This window comes from Aspergillus ibericus (genome assembly GCF_003184845.1).
Source record: "Aspergillus ibericus CBS 121593 unplaced genomic scaffold BO80scaffold_68, whole genome shotgun sequence".
Classification (NCBI taxonomy): domain Eukaryota; kingdom Fungi; phylum Ascomycota; class Eurotiomycetes; order Eurotiales; family Aspergillaceae; genus Aspergillus; species Aspergillus ibericus.
In genome coordinates, this window is record NW_020292166.1 from 86,383 (window position 1) to 105,097 (window position 18,715).

Consider the following 18,715-nt stretch of genomic DNA (forward strand, 5'->3'; position numbering starts at 1 on the left):
CTAAAGTGTAGTTTTTTTGGAATGGATGTGGTATCTAACATTTATTTTCTCTATCCATTTCTTTTTAGTTTTATTTATTTACTTCTTCTTTTTGGTTCATCCCAACCAGCTTCCCCCCTGCTTGATTGTGATCTCGGATTCAGAGCTGCTTCCGGGTCCAAGCGAGATATTGAATTGTGGAAATGAATCACAATCCAAGAAATCAGCAAACAGCATATTTTTAGCCTCAATGTGGCCTGGACAGCCTTATGCAGGGGCGTTCATCATGTGATCGGGAGGCTGCGGTATTTGGATTCCGAAGTGAACTTGGAACAATCACTTCCTCAACGAAATGTATACACTCAGGGATTTTGGTCACCTCAGACAGCGTATACGTCCTTCAATATCTAATGGAATCTGTTTCTGTTTATATCGTATAGCATATCCGAGAGCCTGGGGAAGGCAGCAGTTTCAACACTGGAACTCGTGTCAATTGCACACATCGTCGACCCCTGCCCCCCGTGCCGGAATATCTGCAATAGACTGCAACGAGGAGAGTCTGTATCGTTACACTTCTGGACGATGGCTTTGGAACGAGAAGGAACAGCTTTCCCGCCGCTATGTCGAATTTAATTTGGACGAACTCGCCCGCATTGCTATGCAGGTAACAGGATCCCAGTCCGGTATTCAAGTGCAAAAGCTCCGAGAAGGGAACTTCAACAAGGTCTTTCTCATCACGATGGACGATAACAAAGAAGTCATTGCAAAATTACCCAACCCAAATGCAGGGCGCCCGCACTTTACCACGGCTAGTGAGGTGGCCACCATGGACTATGTGAGATTATCTTATTTGGTTCGTTCTGTTTTATCTAATGCGGGTTCCAGGTCCGTAATGTACTAAATGTTCCAACACCGCAGGTATACTCGTGGAGCTCCTCGACTGAAAACCCAGTTGGAGCCGAGTATATCATCATGGAAAAGAGCCGCGGGCTTGAATTAAGCAAGCTCTGGGATGGTATGCCGGGCTCCGATAAGTTTCAAATTGTGAAACAACTCGTCGGATTTGAGAAAAGACTTACGTCCTCTCGATTTCCCATGTATGGAAGTCTCTACTATGCAAAAGATCTCCCGGAAGTTCAACCGAACCAGCTTGTTGGCATTGGTTCGAAGAAAGACACGGTAGATACGGTCTTTGCGGTCGGTCCTACTACGAACCGGACCTTCTTCGATGATGGTAGAGACGCTGTTGATGTGAACCGCGGGCCTTGTCAGTATCTTCCTCTGGTACCTTACAAACAGGTCTAATGACGATTATACTAGGGGAGTCTCTTGAGGACTATGTACTTTCTCGGGCCTACCGTGAGCTTGCGTGCGTGCAGTCCTTTCCAACCTTTCCGCGTCCTCAGGGATTCTTCTATGGTCCGGGCCAGTATCAACCTACTGCAGAATCCAAGCAGAAGACCTTGCAGAATTATATTAAGGTCGCACCATTACTATTACCGAAGGACAAAGAGCTCTCTAAGCCCGTCCTCTGGCATCCGGATTTACATGGAGACAATATTTTTGTTAATCCGGACCAGCCAACCGAAATTCTGTCCATTATTGACTGGCAGGCGGTGAACTTGTCGCCTCTTTTTCTCCAGGCGCGCCATCCTGCCATAGTTGAATTTGATGGTCCCATCCCCGAGGGACTAGAATCGATCAATCTCCCCGACAATTTTGATGAGCTTAGTCCGGAAGAACAGCTTGATGCGAAGAAACTCCGAGCCGCCCAGTCACTATACAAACTCTACGATATCCAACTGATTCGGCAATGTCCTGAAATCGCTCACGCATTGCGGTTTAAAGATTCCCTCTCTGGCCAGATCACAGGCTTGGCGGGCTCTCTCTTTAGTGATGGGGAACCAATCGTCCAGGGAATGCTGATAAAACTTCAGGAGGAATGGTCCAGTTCTATTGGGCCGTCTATTCCCTGTCCGCTGTCTTTTACCGCGGAGGAGAAGGAAACGCAAAGAGAAGACGCGGCAAAATGGGCTGCCGGTGTTGAGTTGATGGAGGAATTTCTCCACCAAGTTGGTGCGTATCGGGGATGGGATGGCTGGGTCAATCATGATAATTACGAGCTCTATAAAGAGCGGTTTGTGCGTTGCAGGGAGCAATTCATGAACCGGCACTCGGTGACAGATGAAGAGAGAAACCGATGGAGGGCTGTCTGGCCGTTCAAGGACAATTAACATTCTTCGCTGATCTAGACGTATTCCAATGCTCCCTCTTAAGTCGGGCTAATAGAAACTACTTGTATTATGCTTATTTTATAATAATCATGATAAGATGGCTGTATATAGATTCATGTAGTGTAGGATAATCAATTTACTGAGCATCATGCTGGCAACTGGCATCCATCCCACACTACTCCGCTTACACATACATCCCTGGCAGTGCATCTACCCCTCAATACTAGTAGCTCCTGCTGATGCTCCCCGCACCTCTCCGATATCGTTACCTGCACGAACATTCGGGATGAGCGCCCGCTGATAAGCGTTCGGCAACGGATCCCGACCGGATTCTTTTCCATCCCCGCATCTCCGAGTATATAGTAACCTCAATCATACCATTCACTGCATGATCTAGCATCTAGTATCTAGCACCTCAATTGCAACCCTCCACCCTCAATCCATCTTTATACCACAGCACAGTCCTCACCACCACCACCACCATGGGCTCCTCTCAACCCCACGTCCCCCAACCCGGCGTCTGGTGTCCCGCCGTGACCTTCTTCAACCACAGCACCGACACCCTCGACCTCCCCTCCCAACACCAATACTACCAATACCTCTCAACCACCGGCCTCACCGGCCTCGTCATCCTCGGCACCAACTCCGAAGCCTTCCTCCTCACCCGCGAAGAACGCGCCCAACTCATCCGCACCGCCCGCGCCGCCGTCGGCCCCAACTACCCCCTCATGGCCGGCGTCGGCGCCCACTCCACCAAACAAGTCCTCGAACTCGCCACCGACGCCGCCGCCGCCGGCGCAAACTACATCCTCGTCCTGCCCCCGGCCTACTTCGGTAAAGCCACCACCCCCGCCGTCGTGAAACGTTTTTTCGCGGACGTCGCGCGCCACAGCCCCCTCCCCGTCGTGGTATACAATTTTCCCGGCGTGTGCAATGGCGTCGATCTGGACTCGGAAACCATCACCGCGATTGTGCGCGAATCTGCGGCGACGAGACCAGACGGGGTATCGAATGTCGTGGGGGTGAAATTGACGTGTGGGTCCGTGGGGAAGATCACCCGGCTGGCGGGGACGTTTTCCAAAGACGAGTTTGCAATTTTTGGTGGTCAGTCGGATTTCCTCATTGGGGGGTTGGCGGCGGGTTCGGCGGGGTGTATTGCGGCGTTTGCGAATGTATTTCCCAAGACCGCGGCGAGGGTTTATCAGTTGTATGTGGAGGGGAAGATCGAGGAGGCCACGGTGTTGCAGCGCAAGGCTGCCCTCGCGGAAAGTCCTTGTAAGAGTGGTATTGCGGCGACCAAGTATGCGGCTGCGGTGTTTACGGCCGCGGCGGCGGGGATTGAGGGGGCCGAGGAGAAGTTGAAGCCCCGGACGCCGTATGAGGAGCCGGCGGAGGGGGCGAAGAAGGCGGTTAGGGAGGTTATGGGGGAGGTGGCGGTTATTGAGGGGGGGTTGTAATTCCAGTTAGAAAATAAAGAATGAGCTATTGTTGTGAGAATGTATTCTTCGACTTGTTGATAGTCGTATTATTTGCATGGCTATAGATTCCTTCTCCGTCCTGTTCAAGCTAAAGTAGAGGCAGGTCTCGTGGTACTTTCCGGATGGATAACAGGCGCCAAATACTCTCGCTCACTGAGGGAGACACTCTCATCATGTCCAGATAACCATAGTGCAAGAGGAGATGATGTACGCCTGGGGTTTCGTTTGTCTCTAAACTGTTCCATCAACGATCTCGGTGCTTCCTCGTTGATCGAATGCTGCCAAGGAAGAATCCGACTAGGAAACTCCATCTGTTCCAGATCAACCACCATCACTTTCCTATCTCCACGGCCTTGGTCATTACATAACAAAAAGTTATCTAATTTCTGGTCCCAATACAGAGCTTTCTGTCTGGAAAGCTTATGAAAAGCCTCCTCGAGATAAGCTTGTAACGAATCCTCGGGGATGTTGTCATTGCTGTGAGCTAGATCGTTTAAATTAATCCCATTGATATCCGATAGTATGAGTGCAGGTCGTCCGTCAAAATACCCCCGACCATAAAAGTATGGGATCACGTCCCCTTGGAGCAGCTCTAATGTCTTGTAGGCCATCTCCTCATCTTCGAACTCTTCTTCCCAGTCGTCTTTTTGTTGTTTGATGATGATGGAGGTGGCTGTTTTGGGGATTGTGTGTCGATGTGAGTCTGGGGAAAGTTTGAAGCGGTATACGGTTCGTTGGGGGTCTATTAGCTCGATTTCGGTTGCGAGGATCTCATGGCCATCTAGCTGGATGGTCTAGTAAAGTTAGCTTGACCAAGCCCTCAGTCCCCAAACGGATATGAAGAAAAATCCTACATTCGAAAGTTGTGGGGTGGCTAAGGAATAAGACATGATAACATAGGTTGTACAGGGTGTTGAGGGGGTACGAGAGAAGGAATGAACAGACTTTAAGAGTTTGTGATAAGCTCAGCCATCATGTGATCTGTCAGATGCAAGGGGGGATCATCTAGCCTAGGTGCTGAGGCGTATGAAACTCGTAATGACACCAGGACTGAGGGATGAGGTAAGGATTCGATTATCTTCCATTCAAGCAAGAATCCTTCACTCTGCCAATCCTATCACGATATCATGGCCAAGGTCCGAGGAGCTGGCGGTCTACAGACAAGTAACCAAGTGCTTAGGAGCTATCATGTACTGAGTCAATTACATGGGATCCTTAGGTCCGTGTCCTAGTCCCAGGTACATACCGTGGAAAAGCTGTATCTATTTGGAAGGTTATAGAAGCCATGGAGGCGGATGTAATTTTACGAGAATGGAGATGCAAGACGAGGGACTTCACTTGACGAAGGTATAGCTAGTGAGCATTTACTACCGAAGCTATTCATATGTCGGATGACAGAGGGGACGCGGTGTGGCACCCTTGAACGGCTCAATAAATTTGATAGTAGGATTGATCGTAGAAGTCTGACAATATAACCATTGAAGAGTAACCCTTGACTCCATGGCATTTGGGCCAGTCATCATTCTTCTGCCCCCCCGGATCAACACTTTGATAGAGCCACTATTCGGATCCGACGCCGTCTCAAATGCCTTGGGCGCGTCTTTGAAGGCGAATTCATGTGTGATCAACCTGCTCAAATCAATCATCCCACTCGACAATACCCGAATGGCTCGCGGCCACATGTTGACATATCGCTGCTGAAACTGCAGGTCAATCTCCCGCTCGCTCAACCGCATAAACGGGAACTGTAGCTGGTCTTTTTTGAATGGCCCCTGCGATTGAACTCTGGACCCCGGTACATTCCAGGGCAATCGCTGGCTCGGAGTCCTCCCCGCCCATAAGCTCCACCACGCGAGCTGCAAACTGTTTGTCGTCCTCATCCGCTCGAACCAGCAATGTCCGAGCAGCGGGAACGAACTTCTGTGCAAACTCCAGTCGAGCGGGATTAATATCGCTGATAACAATAGGATACGCTCCCGCAGCCCGACAACATTCCAGCATCACCAGTCCAATCGGCCCCGCACCACATATCAACACCGGATCGCCAATGCGCCTTGCTGGTATGTGAGAGACCCGATCTTGTGCCACCATACCGCTGGATGATTCACATAAGTCCGCAGGAGACCATGAGACGGTGGACTTGAGCGAAACAGCAGCTTCTTGCACTCATTGTACCGTCCTGAGATACACGGCTCGCATTCTTTACACACAATGTGAGGCTCAACAGCAACGCGATCTCCAATCGCAAGACTGGTGACAGATGGGTGAACCTTGACGACGACGCCCGCGGATTCGTGCCCCAGGATATGGGCGTCCTTGACTACCCATGGGCCGATCCCGCCGTGTTTCCAAAAATGTACATCGGAGCTTATTGGGATTAGCTTAGCAATTAGTATTTAGGAAGGAGGTATACCCGCATATCCCACTGTATTTGATAGCTACTGTGACTTCTCCCTCCTCTAGGCTCGATCCATCGATCACCTGCTCAAGCGTTGGCTCTGCGTCTGCGATATAGAGATTATGAGCGGGGTCAATATAGACTCCTTGATTCGGTTGTTGCGGGCTCATAACTGTCGATACTGATTGAGTGGAATCTTGTCGATGATTTCTCGGTGCGGTGGCTGCAGTATGTATGGCATCGGAGGGGTTTGCTAGAAGTATATATATCTTGAGTCCACGATGCAGTGATGCATACAATCTTCAACATAATAGGAAATATAGGCGGACTGGGCCCCTAATAAAGAAGAACATGTGTGTTCAACAGTGTCGGAGTCAGCGCAAAATGATGTTGTCTTGGGGAGTAGCTGTAGTTCGCAAGATTTACCCTGTCGGGCAATGCATGTCTGCCCCGCAACCCTTCCCCGCGGCGTTCAACGCCCGGACCCAAGGAGCTTCTCTGCTGCGATAAAACAGGCCTTTATAACGAGTCACATGTAACATGTATCTGTGATATCTGAACCCAGCAGATCCTCCTGGGAAATAGGTCCGACTCTGCGAGGACAAAAATTCACAAACTTTTATATTATCTCGAGTTCCGTCACAGAGACATGTGGATATCTGACTTGCACGAATCCATAAGAGCAAATTGAAACTAGTATACGAAACTTGATCTAGATAATTCCGTTTCTATCATGTGGCGTAGATCACATAATAGCTACACCCCCACTTTCTCATTGTCTACAACTTGACAGCGATATCGCAAGGTCGCCAGGCAACTGCAGATACGTAGCCCTTGAGATTGCCCTCCACCACTTCTGAACAGCAGATAAACTTTCCAAGATGCAAACAGCGACAATTCAATTCAATTCAATTCAATTCATATTCTTATACCCGATCGAGCCCGCTAAGTAAGATGCTAGCTATGCAGGTGCTTCACTGTTTAAAGCAGGAATATGGCCCTAAACACTATCAAATCTCTTAAACTCATAGTAAACATATAAAATAACGTATATCATAATATAGGAAGGTTATTACTGTAGTTTAACATAACTAAACTAGATATACTGAAAGTGAAGCGAAGTTATATAAAAATAATTATAAATAAATATTATAGCTGACTAGCTAGCTGTCTAGCCAGCTATCTATAAGTTATTATTCTTTCTATTCTTTATCTATTTCTTTACTTCCAATATGTATATTCCTTCTGGTGCGTGTGATTTTTTTTAGATGATTTAATTTAGGGCGTGTATGGATCTTTCTATCTAGTATTTTTAGTATCTATTTCTATAGTCCTGAGGCCTACGTGTTTCTAACCTAAATTGGGATTAAGATTAGGATTAAGATTAAGTTTAATTTAACTAAACTGCCTGAATAAGTCTATTTATAATATGAATTTAGTAATATAACAGATTACTTGCAGGTCTAATATAATAAAATCATAATTTATAATCTTATCTCTTGGAATAGACCTTCATATAGTAATCTTATTAAGTATTTAATTCTATAGTCCTATAAAGTGAGAATACGCTAGAAGTATATATTTAAAGATCTAGAACCTCTTTCTATAATTATATTAGTTATTTTTTTATATCTTAATCTTATAGAGAAAGTATATAAGTCTAATTTTCTGTATGCGCATCTATATAATCATAAATATATATATTTTAAAAATATTCTTATAAAGTATTAATATCTTTTTTTTAAAGAGAATTTCTACTAATCTCTATATTAGCACTACTGTATGCTCTACTTTTTACTACTTAGCCTATTTTTTCTAGAATCTATTATAAACGGCTTTTTTAGTAATAGATATAAGTTAGATTATTTATTATTCTAGTCTAGTCCCGTATTCTGCCGCCTGCTTTACTTTAAAGTTTATAATCTTATTTTCTTCAATCCTTATATAAGCAGGAATCTAATAAAATATAAAGTTTATATCTTATAAAGCTCTGAATCTGTTATAGATAGTTTTTATATATTATTATTTAAATAGATGGCTAGAGACCTTTACTATCTAGATTATAATCTAGTTATTAGTGAAAATATAAGTTTCGCTAGGACTGTATCTTAATAAAATATTTCTTATAAAAGAAAAAATTATTTTAATTCTCTTTAATTTAGTTATATATATAGTTAAATTTATTTTAGTGCTAAAATATACTTGTTATATTTATCTAGTATAGATATTAACTATAAAAACTTTTATATCTCCGCGGTAGGTGCTGTTATCTATATATAAAATAATAATATTAATATAGTAAAGCTAGTTATACTTAGTAAGTATAATCTTATAAAATTAAATATTATATTGAATATATAGCTTTTAGAATATTAGTATAAATATATTATAGATTTCCCATACCTCTTTCCGTTGCGGGATAATAGAGGTAAAAACTATATTTTTTATTTATTTAAAGACTTTAAGTAGGTTTATACCTTTAAATATAAATATTTTTTTATAATATTAATATTTTAAGCCTTAAGATCGGACAATCTCTAGCCCTGTTTAAATATGTAAGATAGTTTTCTTAATTATTTATTATATAAGTTATCTCATAGGTAGTAGATAAAGTTTAATATTAAGTATAATTATAGTTATATTTTTAAAAGTTTTACTGATTAAAATAACTATATATCTCTAGATTCTAGTAAATTTTATCTCTATATAAGTCTACTATTTAACGGGAATCTATTAGCTAGCAAGACTATACTATATAGTAATTCTATATAATAACTATAGAATAACTACTACATAGTAGATTCTATATATAAAAATAATTAAAATATTCTATATAAAGTTTATAATATCTTAAAAAGTTTCAAGACTTTTACTAGCCTTAGCGACTACCTTAGTCTAGTAAGTATTAAATAAAAGAATCTTATTAAACTAGATACTAAGATATTAGACTAATTCTAAGAATTAAATAATAATTAATAAATTAATAAGAACTATAATAAGTAGATAATTATAGTTTTTTTATTTATAATATTTCTAGATATTGATAATCTCTGATAGTTTATCTAGTTTATTTAAATTAAGATTAAAAACACGAGAATTTCTAAAATAAATAAATTTAAATTTATTAAGTATAAATTTTAATACATAGTATCATAACCACGTATTAGCTTTAATAAGAATTTTTTTAAATAATTACTTATTAGTAGCATAGTTTCTAAAAATAACTAGAATAATTATATTATTTATTTAATTAAATATTTAGATCTTTTCTTCCGGGTAGAATTTAGAATAAGCTCAAAGAAAAGAGATATTAAATAGTAGGAATAAAATTAGTAAAATAAATAAATTTTATAAAATATTATTCAGTATTAATAGTAATTTATTAAAATATTCTTATATTTAAAACTGAGTAATATAACTATGTAAGAATACTACTATTTATAATATAAAATAACCTAATTTTACTTATCTGAGATTGTATAAGAGATATATATATAATATATAATTATATATTTCTAATATATCTAATAATAATAAACTAGTGACGTGATTTCTCCCCTAAATATTATAGATTTTATTAAGAATTATCTAGATTATATAGTTAACTAAAATACTTTTATAATCTTTAAGATATTTATAAGGAAGTAAACTATATTTTTCTATTATCTATATAATATATATAATAATAATTAATTTTAATAATTTTCCAAGAATATTAAGCAGTATAATTAATTTATATAATTTAAATAAATAGAAATTACAGGGGCCCCCCTTGTAAAAAATAACTATAATTAATTTTTAAAAATATTCAAGATTATATTTTATCTATATATAGATATTAAAAATTATAATAAGTATATTAATAAATATTTTTTTATTTACCAGCACGTACTATATATAATTAAAAATAATATTAATACTAGATACTTTATTTATAAGAATATATTTAATAATATTCCATATTTCCTACTCTATTATTAGGGAGAATTCTAGGATCTTTAATTTTTTAATTATATTAATATTAGATAGGTTAGCCTCTAAAGATTCTAGAAAAAAAATTTATTAAAAAGCCTTTATTTTTTATTCCATAGTTTTTATAATGCTAGAAAAACTTTATAAAATTAAAATAATCCTATTATTCTTATTTTTATTTCTAATTTATTATAATATTTATTATATTTTATAGAGCTTTTTTTCCGTAACCCTATATATAATATCTCAATAAACCTTTTATAAAATATACTTAATAATCTTTATTTTTTTATTTTTTATTATTATATATTCCTTTTATCTTTTTTCTATTTATTCATTTATATATGCGTGTCTTATTCTTCTTATTATATTTATTACTTCGCGGTATTCTAGAATAAATCTAGGATTAGCCTACTCACTAGAATAAATCTATAAGATAGATTTTATAATAGTATATTATACTATTTCCACGAGATAGTCTATAATAATATTAATCTATATAAGAATTAGATATTTTATTACTAGCCTCTACCATAACCCTCTTTCTATATTTACTTTAATAAATTCTTGTATTTTCTTTATATTTATAATCTTTTAATTTTTTCTTAGTATTAGCTTCGCTAATAGTATATCTAGATTAATAATTATAGCTATTAAGAGATAGTTAGAATTAGTATATATAATAAATATAATTTCATATATTATTAGGCAGCTCGTTAGCTTGGAGATATTAAGAACTAGATTAATTATAATTTAATAGTCTATATACTTTTAGGTAATAATATTTAATTTAAACTAGAAATCTAAATTAATATTATTTATAAAGATTAATAATAAATTTATTTTAAAATTAGATTTTATATTCTTACCACCCTACACAAGGTAGTAGAGATTAAAATTATTTAGTATAAATTAATCTTTATCTTTTAATTACTTATTATTTAATAGGATTAGATTTATCAGAGTACTTATAGCTATTTTATTATTATTATTATATATATTTAATAAATATAAGATCCGCCTGTATTTATTACAGAAATAAAACTTCTATATATTATATAAATACTCTATATATTATTATTTATTTAAGTTAATTTTTTTAGAAATAAATATATATACTTGCACCCGACCCTTTACTGTAACTATTAAATATAATAACTAATAATTATAAGTAGGATTATATATAGTATTTAAAATAGGATTCTTCTATAATTCTTAAATTATAATAATATTTATCTTGAGGACTTGAGAGTCCTATAAAAAATATTTTATTATTATACTTTTTAATTTGTTTATATTATACTAGATAATTTATAATAATTCTTTATTTATTATTTAAGTATTTCTAGGGTTTCTCTGGTTTCATAATATAAATAAATATAATAAGATAGTAAGTCATTTTTTATATTATTAGCTCTATATTTTCTAGATTATATTATAATACTAGGTATAGAGCTGCTTAGTAATTTACTTAATATTAAACTAGAAAATATTAGATTCTATTCTAAAAGCTAGAAGAGAACTTTTAAGACCTATATTAAAATATAGAAATTAGAATTAGGATTATTATTATTAATTCTTATTAATATTCTTATTATTTTTTATATAGATTTTAATTAAATTAGTTATAATCCCTATAAGGCTACTAGTACTTTATATTTAAAATTATATTTAGACTTAAAATATAGGATTTATTAGATCCTCTCTAATTACATACTAATAATTTTGATTATTTTATTTACTAATTATACATATATAATTCTAACTATTATCTTTCTTCTAGCAAACTATTATCTAATCTTATAGTTAAATAATTAGCTTACCTGAAACTCAAGGATTAGTCTAATCTATAATTTTATAAAGATTATTAATATTATTATTTTCTTATTTCTACTTCTATAATTAGCCTATTTGCCCTTACTCATTATTTTTATTATTATATATACTTTAGCAGGTATTAGATCTATTATTTTTATATTTATTATATTTATTATATTTATTATATTTATTATATTACTATTAATTTACTAGATAAAAAATATAATAGTATTTCTAGGACTATTATTTCTAGAAATATTATTCTATAATAATTTACTTATAGAGACTATTCTTATTAAAAATAAGATAGCTTGGAAATAGAAAGAGATAAAATAGTAATATTTAAATAGTTTTTTAACGAACTTAACTATAATTTATTATATTTTTTTTTATAAGTTAAACACATCCAGCTCTATGTATAATATATATTCTTATAATTAATATATTTTAATTTTTTAATTCTGCCTATCTTCTTTTATAAATATTTATAAGTCTGGTAATACTCCGCGCAGTATGTATAAATTATTTAATTAAAATAAATATTTCCTATATAACTATATTATTAATAATTGTAATATTAATAGATATATAATATTTAATTATATTTAATTATAGTTAGAATCTAAAAGTCTTATATAATACTATATTCAATTATCTTGTTTACTAGAATAAAAAAATAAATTTAATAATAATTACTGAAGATTTTTATTTCTTAAAGCCCTAAGAAGAGACAGTTAACTAATATATATAAAAAATCTTAATATTATTTTTCTAGTAATAGATATTATCTATTAATAAGGCCTTATTAGTCCTCTCTAGTTAAATAAGATTAATTAATTTAATCTACATCCCATAAACCATAATCCTCTAGATTAGATAATAAATAACCGCGTTCTTTTAGAATTAATATATCTATAAGAAGTACTACCGGGCGGTCTCTATTTTAGTAATAAAATAAAAATTAAGATTTAAGTTATCTAATCTAAGTTATTATACCGCGATGAATTTTATAGTAGTTAAAAAAAGGAAGATATTAGTCTAGTAAACTTAGATATATATTTTTTTAATCTTTGTTAAAATATCCCTTAGAAATATCTTATAGAATTAAATCATATTTTCTAGATTATTAAATTTAATAATAATCTAAGCTTCCTCTATCAGCTCAGAGAGAGGCACACCTATTAAAATTAACTCTAACTATACCGAACTATATAATAATAGTAGTATACCTTTCTATATAGTAATATTAATCTAGCTATAGATATTAGTAAAGAAAAAGAATCTTTTTATAGTAATTTTTAAAAAATATAAATATTTTTCCATACTTTAGTAAAACACTTTAATCTCTGCGTGGAAGATTTTGTGCTCTTATTACTAAAAATATCTAGAAAAATTTTTTAGCAGGTCTACCAGAAATTTCTATATATTTTTAATATAATTAATAACTAGTTTAAATATCTAAGAGCCTTTACTTACTTCTAAATGCTTAAATATTATATTTATATTATATTAAAAGTCCAACGCGCGTTCCTAGGAGTGTTCTAATTTCCTCGTGGAGACAGCTAAACTAGGCTAGTTAGATACTTTCAACGCTATAATCAAGAAACACTAATAAAATTAGTATCATTTAATAGCGATGAGAGTTACGAGAAACTTATTAGAAGATGAGGCCCCTAGGGCCTTGCTTTGCGGCGTGATTTCAAAAATTAGATTCCTGCGCAAGTTGTTGTTTTTTTTGCAAACAGCGACATACCAAGGCATATGCCGTTCCTACCATCATTGCAGAAAGACTGCTATCTCCCAGCACTTCTCTACCTGGTGATGGGTCACAGCGAGCTGCAGGAGATCAGCACTTCGTCCTACTGCCAGCTGTAAGTGTATCACTGGATGAACTGAGCAGTTATCATCCCGAGCCAGAAACAGATCTCTCGTTGTAGACAGCCAAAATACTTGAACGGCTCTTGAGTGTATGATGGCGTGGAGGCTAATGGGACGGTCGACACACGAACCCATGCTCAGGACATTGTGCATGTTTCAAAACTTTGTGAAGGGATCGACGCTGCTAGAGTTTGGATATGTATCTTCTTTGGGTGAACATCTCACCAGCTAAGCCTGAACACCAATTGTTCTGGTTCAAGAAAAAGTGAAATGCAGTTTCACAGTTTGTCACCACCCAGAATGCCCTTGGATCATGCATATTCCCAGTATCGAAATATATGCTCCAGAGATGGGTTATGTCTTCAGTCTCATTGATCGATCGCGGTCCAAGCCCTGCTGGAAAGGCGGCTCTCAATGTAACAACGGCGTTTGAAACACTGACGGGAAACGCGAGCGGAGGGGCTGCATGGGTATCGGCTATGGAGCAGAACTCAGCTTTCGACTGCAGAACATACCGTGATCGGTCTCTTCAAGGTTTCAGAAAGGATTGACCGTGAGTATACGAAGAGATGCTTTCGCCATGACCATTTAATTCATGGTACTGGGAAGAATTGGCTTCGACTTGTTCTTCTGGCAGCGACACGATTGGCTGACGTAGGCGGAAGGTATGATACACTCCAGTACGGTACGCCAGACTCAGTTTGAGCCTGCCCCTCTCACGTGATGGTAATACGCAAACACCCCTGGCACGATCATCATGGGTCGGTTTGCCGGAAGCGCCGTGTCCCGCGATCATACGACGCCTAAAACCGAGCATTGGCCGAGGAGCAGCGCAGCATTTGCCTTCAGGCTGCAAAGCCTGTGAGTAATTGCCTGCCTTGTCCTGTCGGTCACTCTGGTCTCTGGTTTGGATGGCTGGCCACCTATCCTTGACCATTACATCTTGCTATCCTAAATTATCTGCCGCGTCCGTGTGACGGAACAGGCGGGGTGACCTTTGCAATTCAATCTCGAAGCATACTCATTAACCCAAAGTCAAAATCTGCTCCGCCCGGAGAGCCGCTAATCCAGTCAGTGGTCGCGCCCTCAACCGCCCAACGGTTCGATAAGATCTAAAACGCCTGCCTGCCACCGACGCTTGTCTGAGCCACAACAACCCTGTCAGTGTCAACCTGACTGCTGCAACAGTTGAACAGATCATCAGCCAAGTTGAAGACTTCAACCAACTCACCGTCGTCCTCCATCACCCACCTCCCCTCAATTACTGCTCGCCTGAGTGTCCCTGAACCAGACTCCACTGTTCATAACCTAGCCTCGTTAGCGCGTCTGATTGGGGTGATAATCTCGCTGGCGCCTCAAACCCGCTGCTAGCCGGCTTCGCTCCTGACCTTCCCTTCAGGTATGCTTCATGGACAGCATCACCACATCGCTCGCTCAATTCAAGCCACTTGTTCATGCCTTGTATAACTAACCTCATATCAGACAACAGTGGGAATTCATCCCGTGGTAGTCGCCTGACAGTTCGATTGCGATTGATGGTCCCGGCCTTGGCCGCTGGACAAGATGGCAATGCCCACCATGGGTAACGACTTTCAGCTATTTTCCCCCTTGAAATCCTCAGACAGACGAGACTCGCAGGCCGAATCGACAACATTCGCCCAATCTACAACGGAGGATTCAAGCCAGGACTGGACGCAGTGGATGAGATGGGATGACCAGGGCTTTGCGGATGGTATCAAGGATCTCTCCCAGTCTCCCTTCGATGCTGCGTTCACATCGCCCAATGCGTCCATAGGAAATACCGATCTCTTCCAGAAATCCGACTTCTCCCCAGACATCTCCCTCGATTGTACCAATCTTCCGTTTGATTCTCTCCTCGATCAAGGCTACAGTGGCATGTCTCAATCGAAGACCGGATCTACTGGCATCGATCTACAGTCTGCACTGTCTGCTACATCCGGCTCTCCGCTCTCCTCGGACGGGCCAAGTCGTAAACGCAAGTCGGGCAGCGATGATGATGGATCGACAGTGAGTGGCGTCGTCCAGACCAGTAAAAAGATGCCGGCCAAGAAGCGAGCACACAACGTCATCGAGAAACGGTATCGAGCCAACCTGAATGAGAAGATTGCGGAGCTGAGGGACAGCGTCCCCAGCCTTCGGGCTTCGAAAAATGCGTCGGGTAGTCTTCTCGATGATGATGACGGGGAGGGTGTCACCCCATCCAATAAGCTGAACAAGGCCTCCATTCTGTCGAAAGCAACCGAGTATATTCGTCACCTCGAAATTCGCAACAAGCGACTCGAAGATGAGAATACGGCATTGAAAAACCGACTGCGTCAAGCGGAGAAGGCCGTTGACCAGTCACTAACCTCCGCAGCATCCGTCTCATCGCCCAGCAATTACACCGTCTCCACGGAATCTGCCGCGAGCTCCTCACCAAGTGTGTTCTCGCACGCAGAGGATAGTCCCAGCGACCACTCCCCGACATCCGCCTATCCTCCCGAAGGCTTATTAACGGTTCCTGATGCATTCAAGCGGATGAGGGAAGAGTCCGCCAAAGACAACGCTTTCTCCCAATCATACATGCAATATCCGAGCAAAACCAGTGCATCATCACATGGGGGTCGTGCCAGGCGGTCATACTACCCCAACAAGTACATGCTCGGTGCCCTGGCCGGGCTCATGGTTATCGAGGGTCTGGGCAGCGAAAAGAGAACAGAATCCACCGCTAAGGGGCTATTGGCGGTTCCGATCAATCTGTTAAGCAGCCTGCAAAGTACACTTCAGAGCCCAACGGCCGCGTACTGGCTTGCCATGGCTCGAAGCTTCTGGTATTCGTGGCACGCGCGGGCCATCTCACATTTTCTGATCCTTGCTACATTGGTCGTGGGCAGTGCATTCGTGGTCTTCGTTTATCTCTTCAATGCTAGTCCCGGGCACGAGTCATCTTCATTGAAGACTGCGTCCGCCACCTTATCGGCATCGAATTTCCGACGCCAGGCTTGGCTGACAAGCATACAGCGCGTCGGTGTCCCGCGTCACCGATTTTTCCACGAGTGGTACGTCGTGACGTCGCGCTGCTTCGAGTACGTTCTGCGGTGTCTCCTCGGATGGAAACTCTACTCTTCTCTTACGGGGGTCACGGAGGAGGATGAGAAGGGACGAGTCAAGACCTGGGATATTGCAATCGACGCACAACTGGCCGGTGGCGATGCGGAAATCAGTAAGAGTCGATTGGTCCTCACCATCTTTGCCGCGGGAACCTTGCCTAGAAGTCCCATGAGAATGATGCTCAAAGCGCTCCATTGTCGCATTCTGCTTTGGCGGGTTGGCGACCGGGGATCGTGGAGCTTCGACTTGTCTAACGATGTCGCTCGTAAATTGGCCAGATATCAGTGGGACCTTGCTCGGAAGAGACATCAAGCCATGCCCAAGAACCACCCGGATGCGCTGCCCAATCACTTGGCGGCGTTGTTGGAATTGGACTGCGATGAAGTCATGATTGACAGCATAGTTCAACGGGCGGCGAACCTCACCTGGAATCGCCCCACGCAAGAAGGCACCGATGATGATCAGGCTCTTCTGGATGTCGTGGAAGAGGATCCTGCCATTCAATCCTCGCTGGACGCGCTTGCGGCGTGGTGGTCCAGCCATCTCTTGCAACGAGCACTCCTCCGATATTTCGAAGCCAGCTCCGGTGGCCCCGACGCCAAGAAGAGCCGTGATATGTTCAAAGCCAAGATCAAACTGGCTCTGGACGTCGCTCCCCAGCCTTCCGCGGCGCATACTCGCGCTCTGGTCATGCAGGCGGTGTTCTTCGAACAAGACCGCGCCGCGAACATCGGGGCGGTCCTGGCAGCGTTGCCGAAGGAGAAAGGTAAAAGCAAGCAAGCCACCAACTTTCTCGACTCGTCATTGCCCGTTTCCGTGCGGGAAGAGATTACGATATCCGTGCGTTGCGCCATGATTGCGGCCATTTTCACGGCACGGACTACCGGCGACACCTCTCTGCCCGCATCTTTCACGATCCAGCGAGCCACCACCTGGTTCAATCAGTTGCCGCTTGACCCAGTCGACCTCACGCTTCTCGGGTTCGCCTCGGTCTACCATTTGCTTCACGTACTGGCTTCTGACACGGACTATCTGTCTTCTTCCGAATCCTCCTCCCCGTCGTCGCCCGTCTCACGCAGCTCCACCCCTTCGTCTTCGGTTTCTGACGATGAGGCGGACGGCCAACCACGGTTGTTGCAGAAGTCTGAGATTCTGCCGCCATCCATCCCTAACTTGGGTCGGGTGGCGTCTGAACTCATGTACTGGGCGCGGAATGCGTACAACCCTGCCTTCTATGGCTTCACCTCTCAACTGGTGCAAGTCATCGAGACCGAATGCACGTCTCTCTGTCACAGTGCTGGTGTCGACGTGACCGACTACTCTCGTATCCAGGAAGAGAAGATCAAATCCAAACAACTGAAAGACAAGAAGAGAAAAAAAGCAAGCAAGAAGATCGTGAGGATGCAATAGATTAGACGACAACCGGCGGCTTATTCGAACTTTGGTACGATGACAGACTGCAGCCTGGAGCCCAGCAGTTCCTTAATCCTCTGTGCAAATTCGCCACACTGACAAACTCTCTGAGATATCACCGTTACGTTTCCTTAATGATATGCCTAAATCGGATTCTTTCACCAATTACGTGTATTTTCAGACTTCTTTTTTCTGGCGTTTTCTGTTCTGACGGGGCAGCTTGAATAGCTGCCACGCATGCCACACTCACATTTCTGACCTCTGGTACAAGGCGTCCTTGGGTTGCACACTGGCTGTTCAGATATCTTCCCTCAACTTCCGGAATGGAACGGAATCGGATCCAAGAGATCGCGCGATTGCCTGTAATGCCTAATATTGTCCTGCGTTAATGTATTGGATGCCCTCTTGGTATTTGAGAATCCTTTGCTTTCTAG

At 40.1% G+C, this 18,715-nt stretch overlaps 4 protein-coding genes across 4 annotated transcripts; 3 read left to right on the top strand and 1 right to left on the bottom strand.

The window, feature by feature from the left end:
* Positions 1 to 331: 331 nt before the first annotated feature.
* BO80DRAFT_418380 (phosphotransferase enzyme family protein) lies at positions 332 to 2,262 on the top strand (the record flags this gene model as incomplete). Its single annotated transcript, XM_025718257.1, has 3 exons — positions 332 to 814; positions 865 to 1,246; positions 1,300 to 2,262. The coding sequence occupies 3 exons, from the start codon at positions 332 to 334 to the stop codon at positions 2,211 to 2,213; spliced, it is 1,779 nt and encodes a 592-aa protein (XP_025570072.1). The 3' UTR covers positions 2,214 to 2,262.
* A 344-nt stretch (positions 2,263 to 2,606) lies between these two features.
* BO80DRAFT_418385 (dihydrodipicolinate synthase family protein) lies at positions 2,607 to 3,670 on the top strand (the record flags this gene model as incomplete). Its single annotated transcript, XM_025718258.1, has 1 exon — positions 2,607 to 3,670. Exon 1 carries the CDS (start codon positions 2,696 to 2,698, stop codon positions 3,668 to 3,670), a length of 975 nt encoding a protein of 324 aa, XP_025570073.1. The 5' UTR covers positions 2,607 to 2,695.
* Positions 3,671 to 3,732: 62 nt separating this feature from the next.
* On the bottom strand, positions 3,733 to 6,453 carry BO80DRAFT_469179 (uncharacterized protein). Its single transcript, XM_025722989.1, has 5 exons — positions 6,105 to 6,453; positions 5,902 to 6,058; positions 5,483 to 5,830; positions 5,239 to 5,436; positions 3,733 to 4,485 (listed from the first exon to the last, which is right to left on the bottom strand). Exons 1-5 carry the CDS (start codon positions 6,257 to 6,259, stop codon positions 3,775 to 3,777), a joined length of 1,569 nt encoding a protein of 522 aa, XP_025570074.1. The 5' UTR covers positions 6,260 to 6,453; the 3' UTR covers positions 3,733 to 3,774.
* Positions 6,454 to 15,007: 8,554 nt separating this feature from the next.
* On the top strand, positions 15,008 to 18,473 carry BO80DRAFT_250690 (basic helix-loop-helix domain-containing protein). Its single transcript, XM_025714638.1, has one exon. The coding sequence runs from the start codon at positions 15,321 to 15,323 to the stop codon at positions 18,276 to 18,278; it is 2,958 nt and encodes a 985-aa protein (XP_025570075.1). The 5' UTR covers positions 15,008 to 15,320; the 3' UTR covers positions 18,279 to 18,473.
* The last annotated feature ends 242 nt before the right edge of the window (positions 18,474 to 18,715 follow it).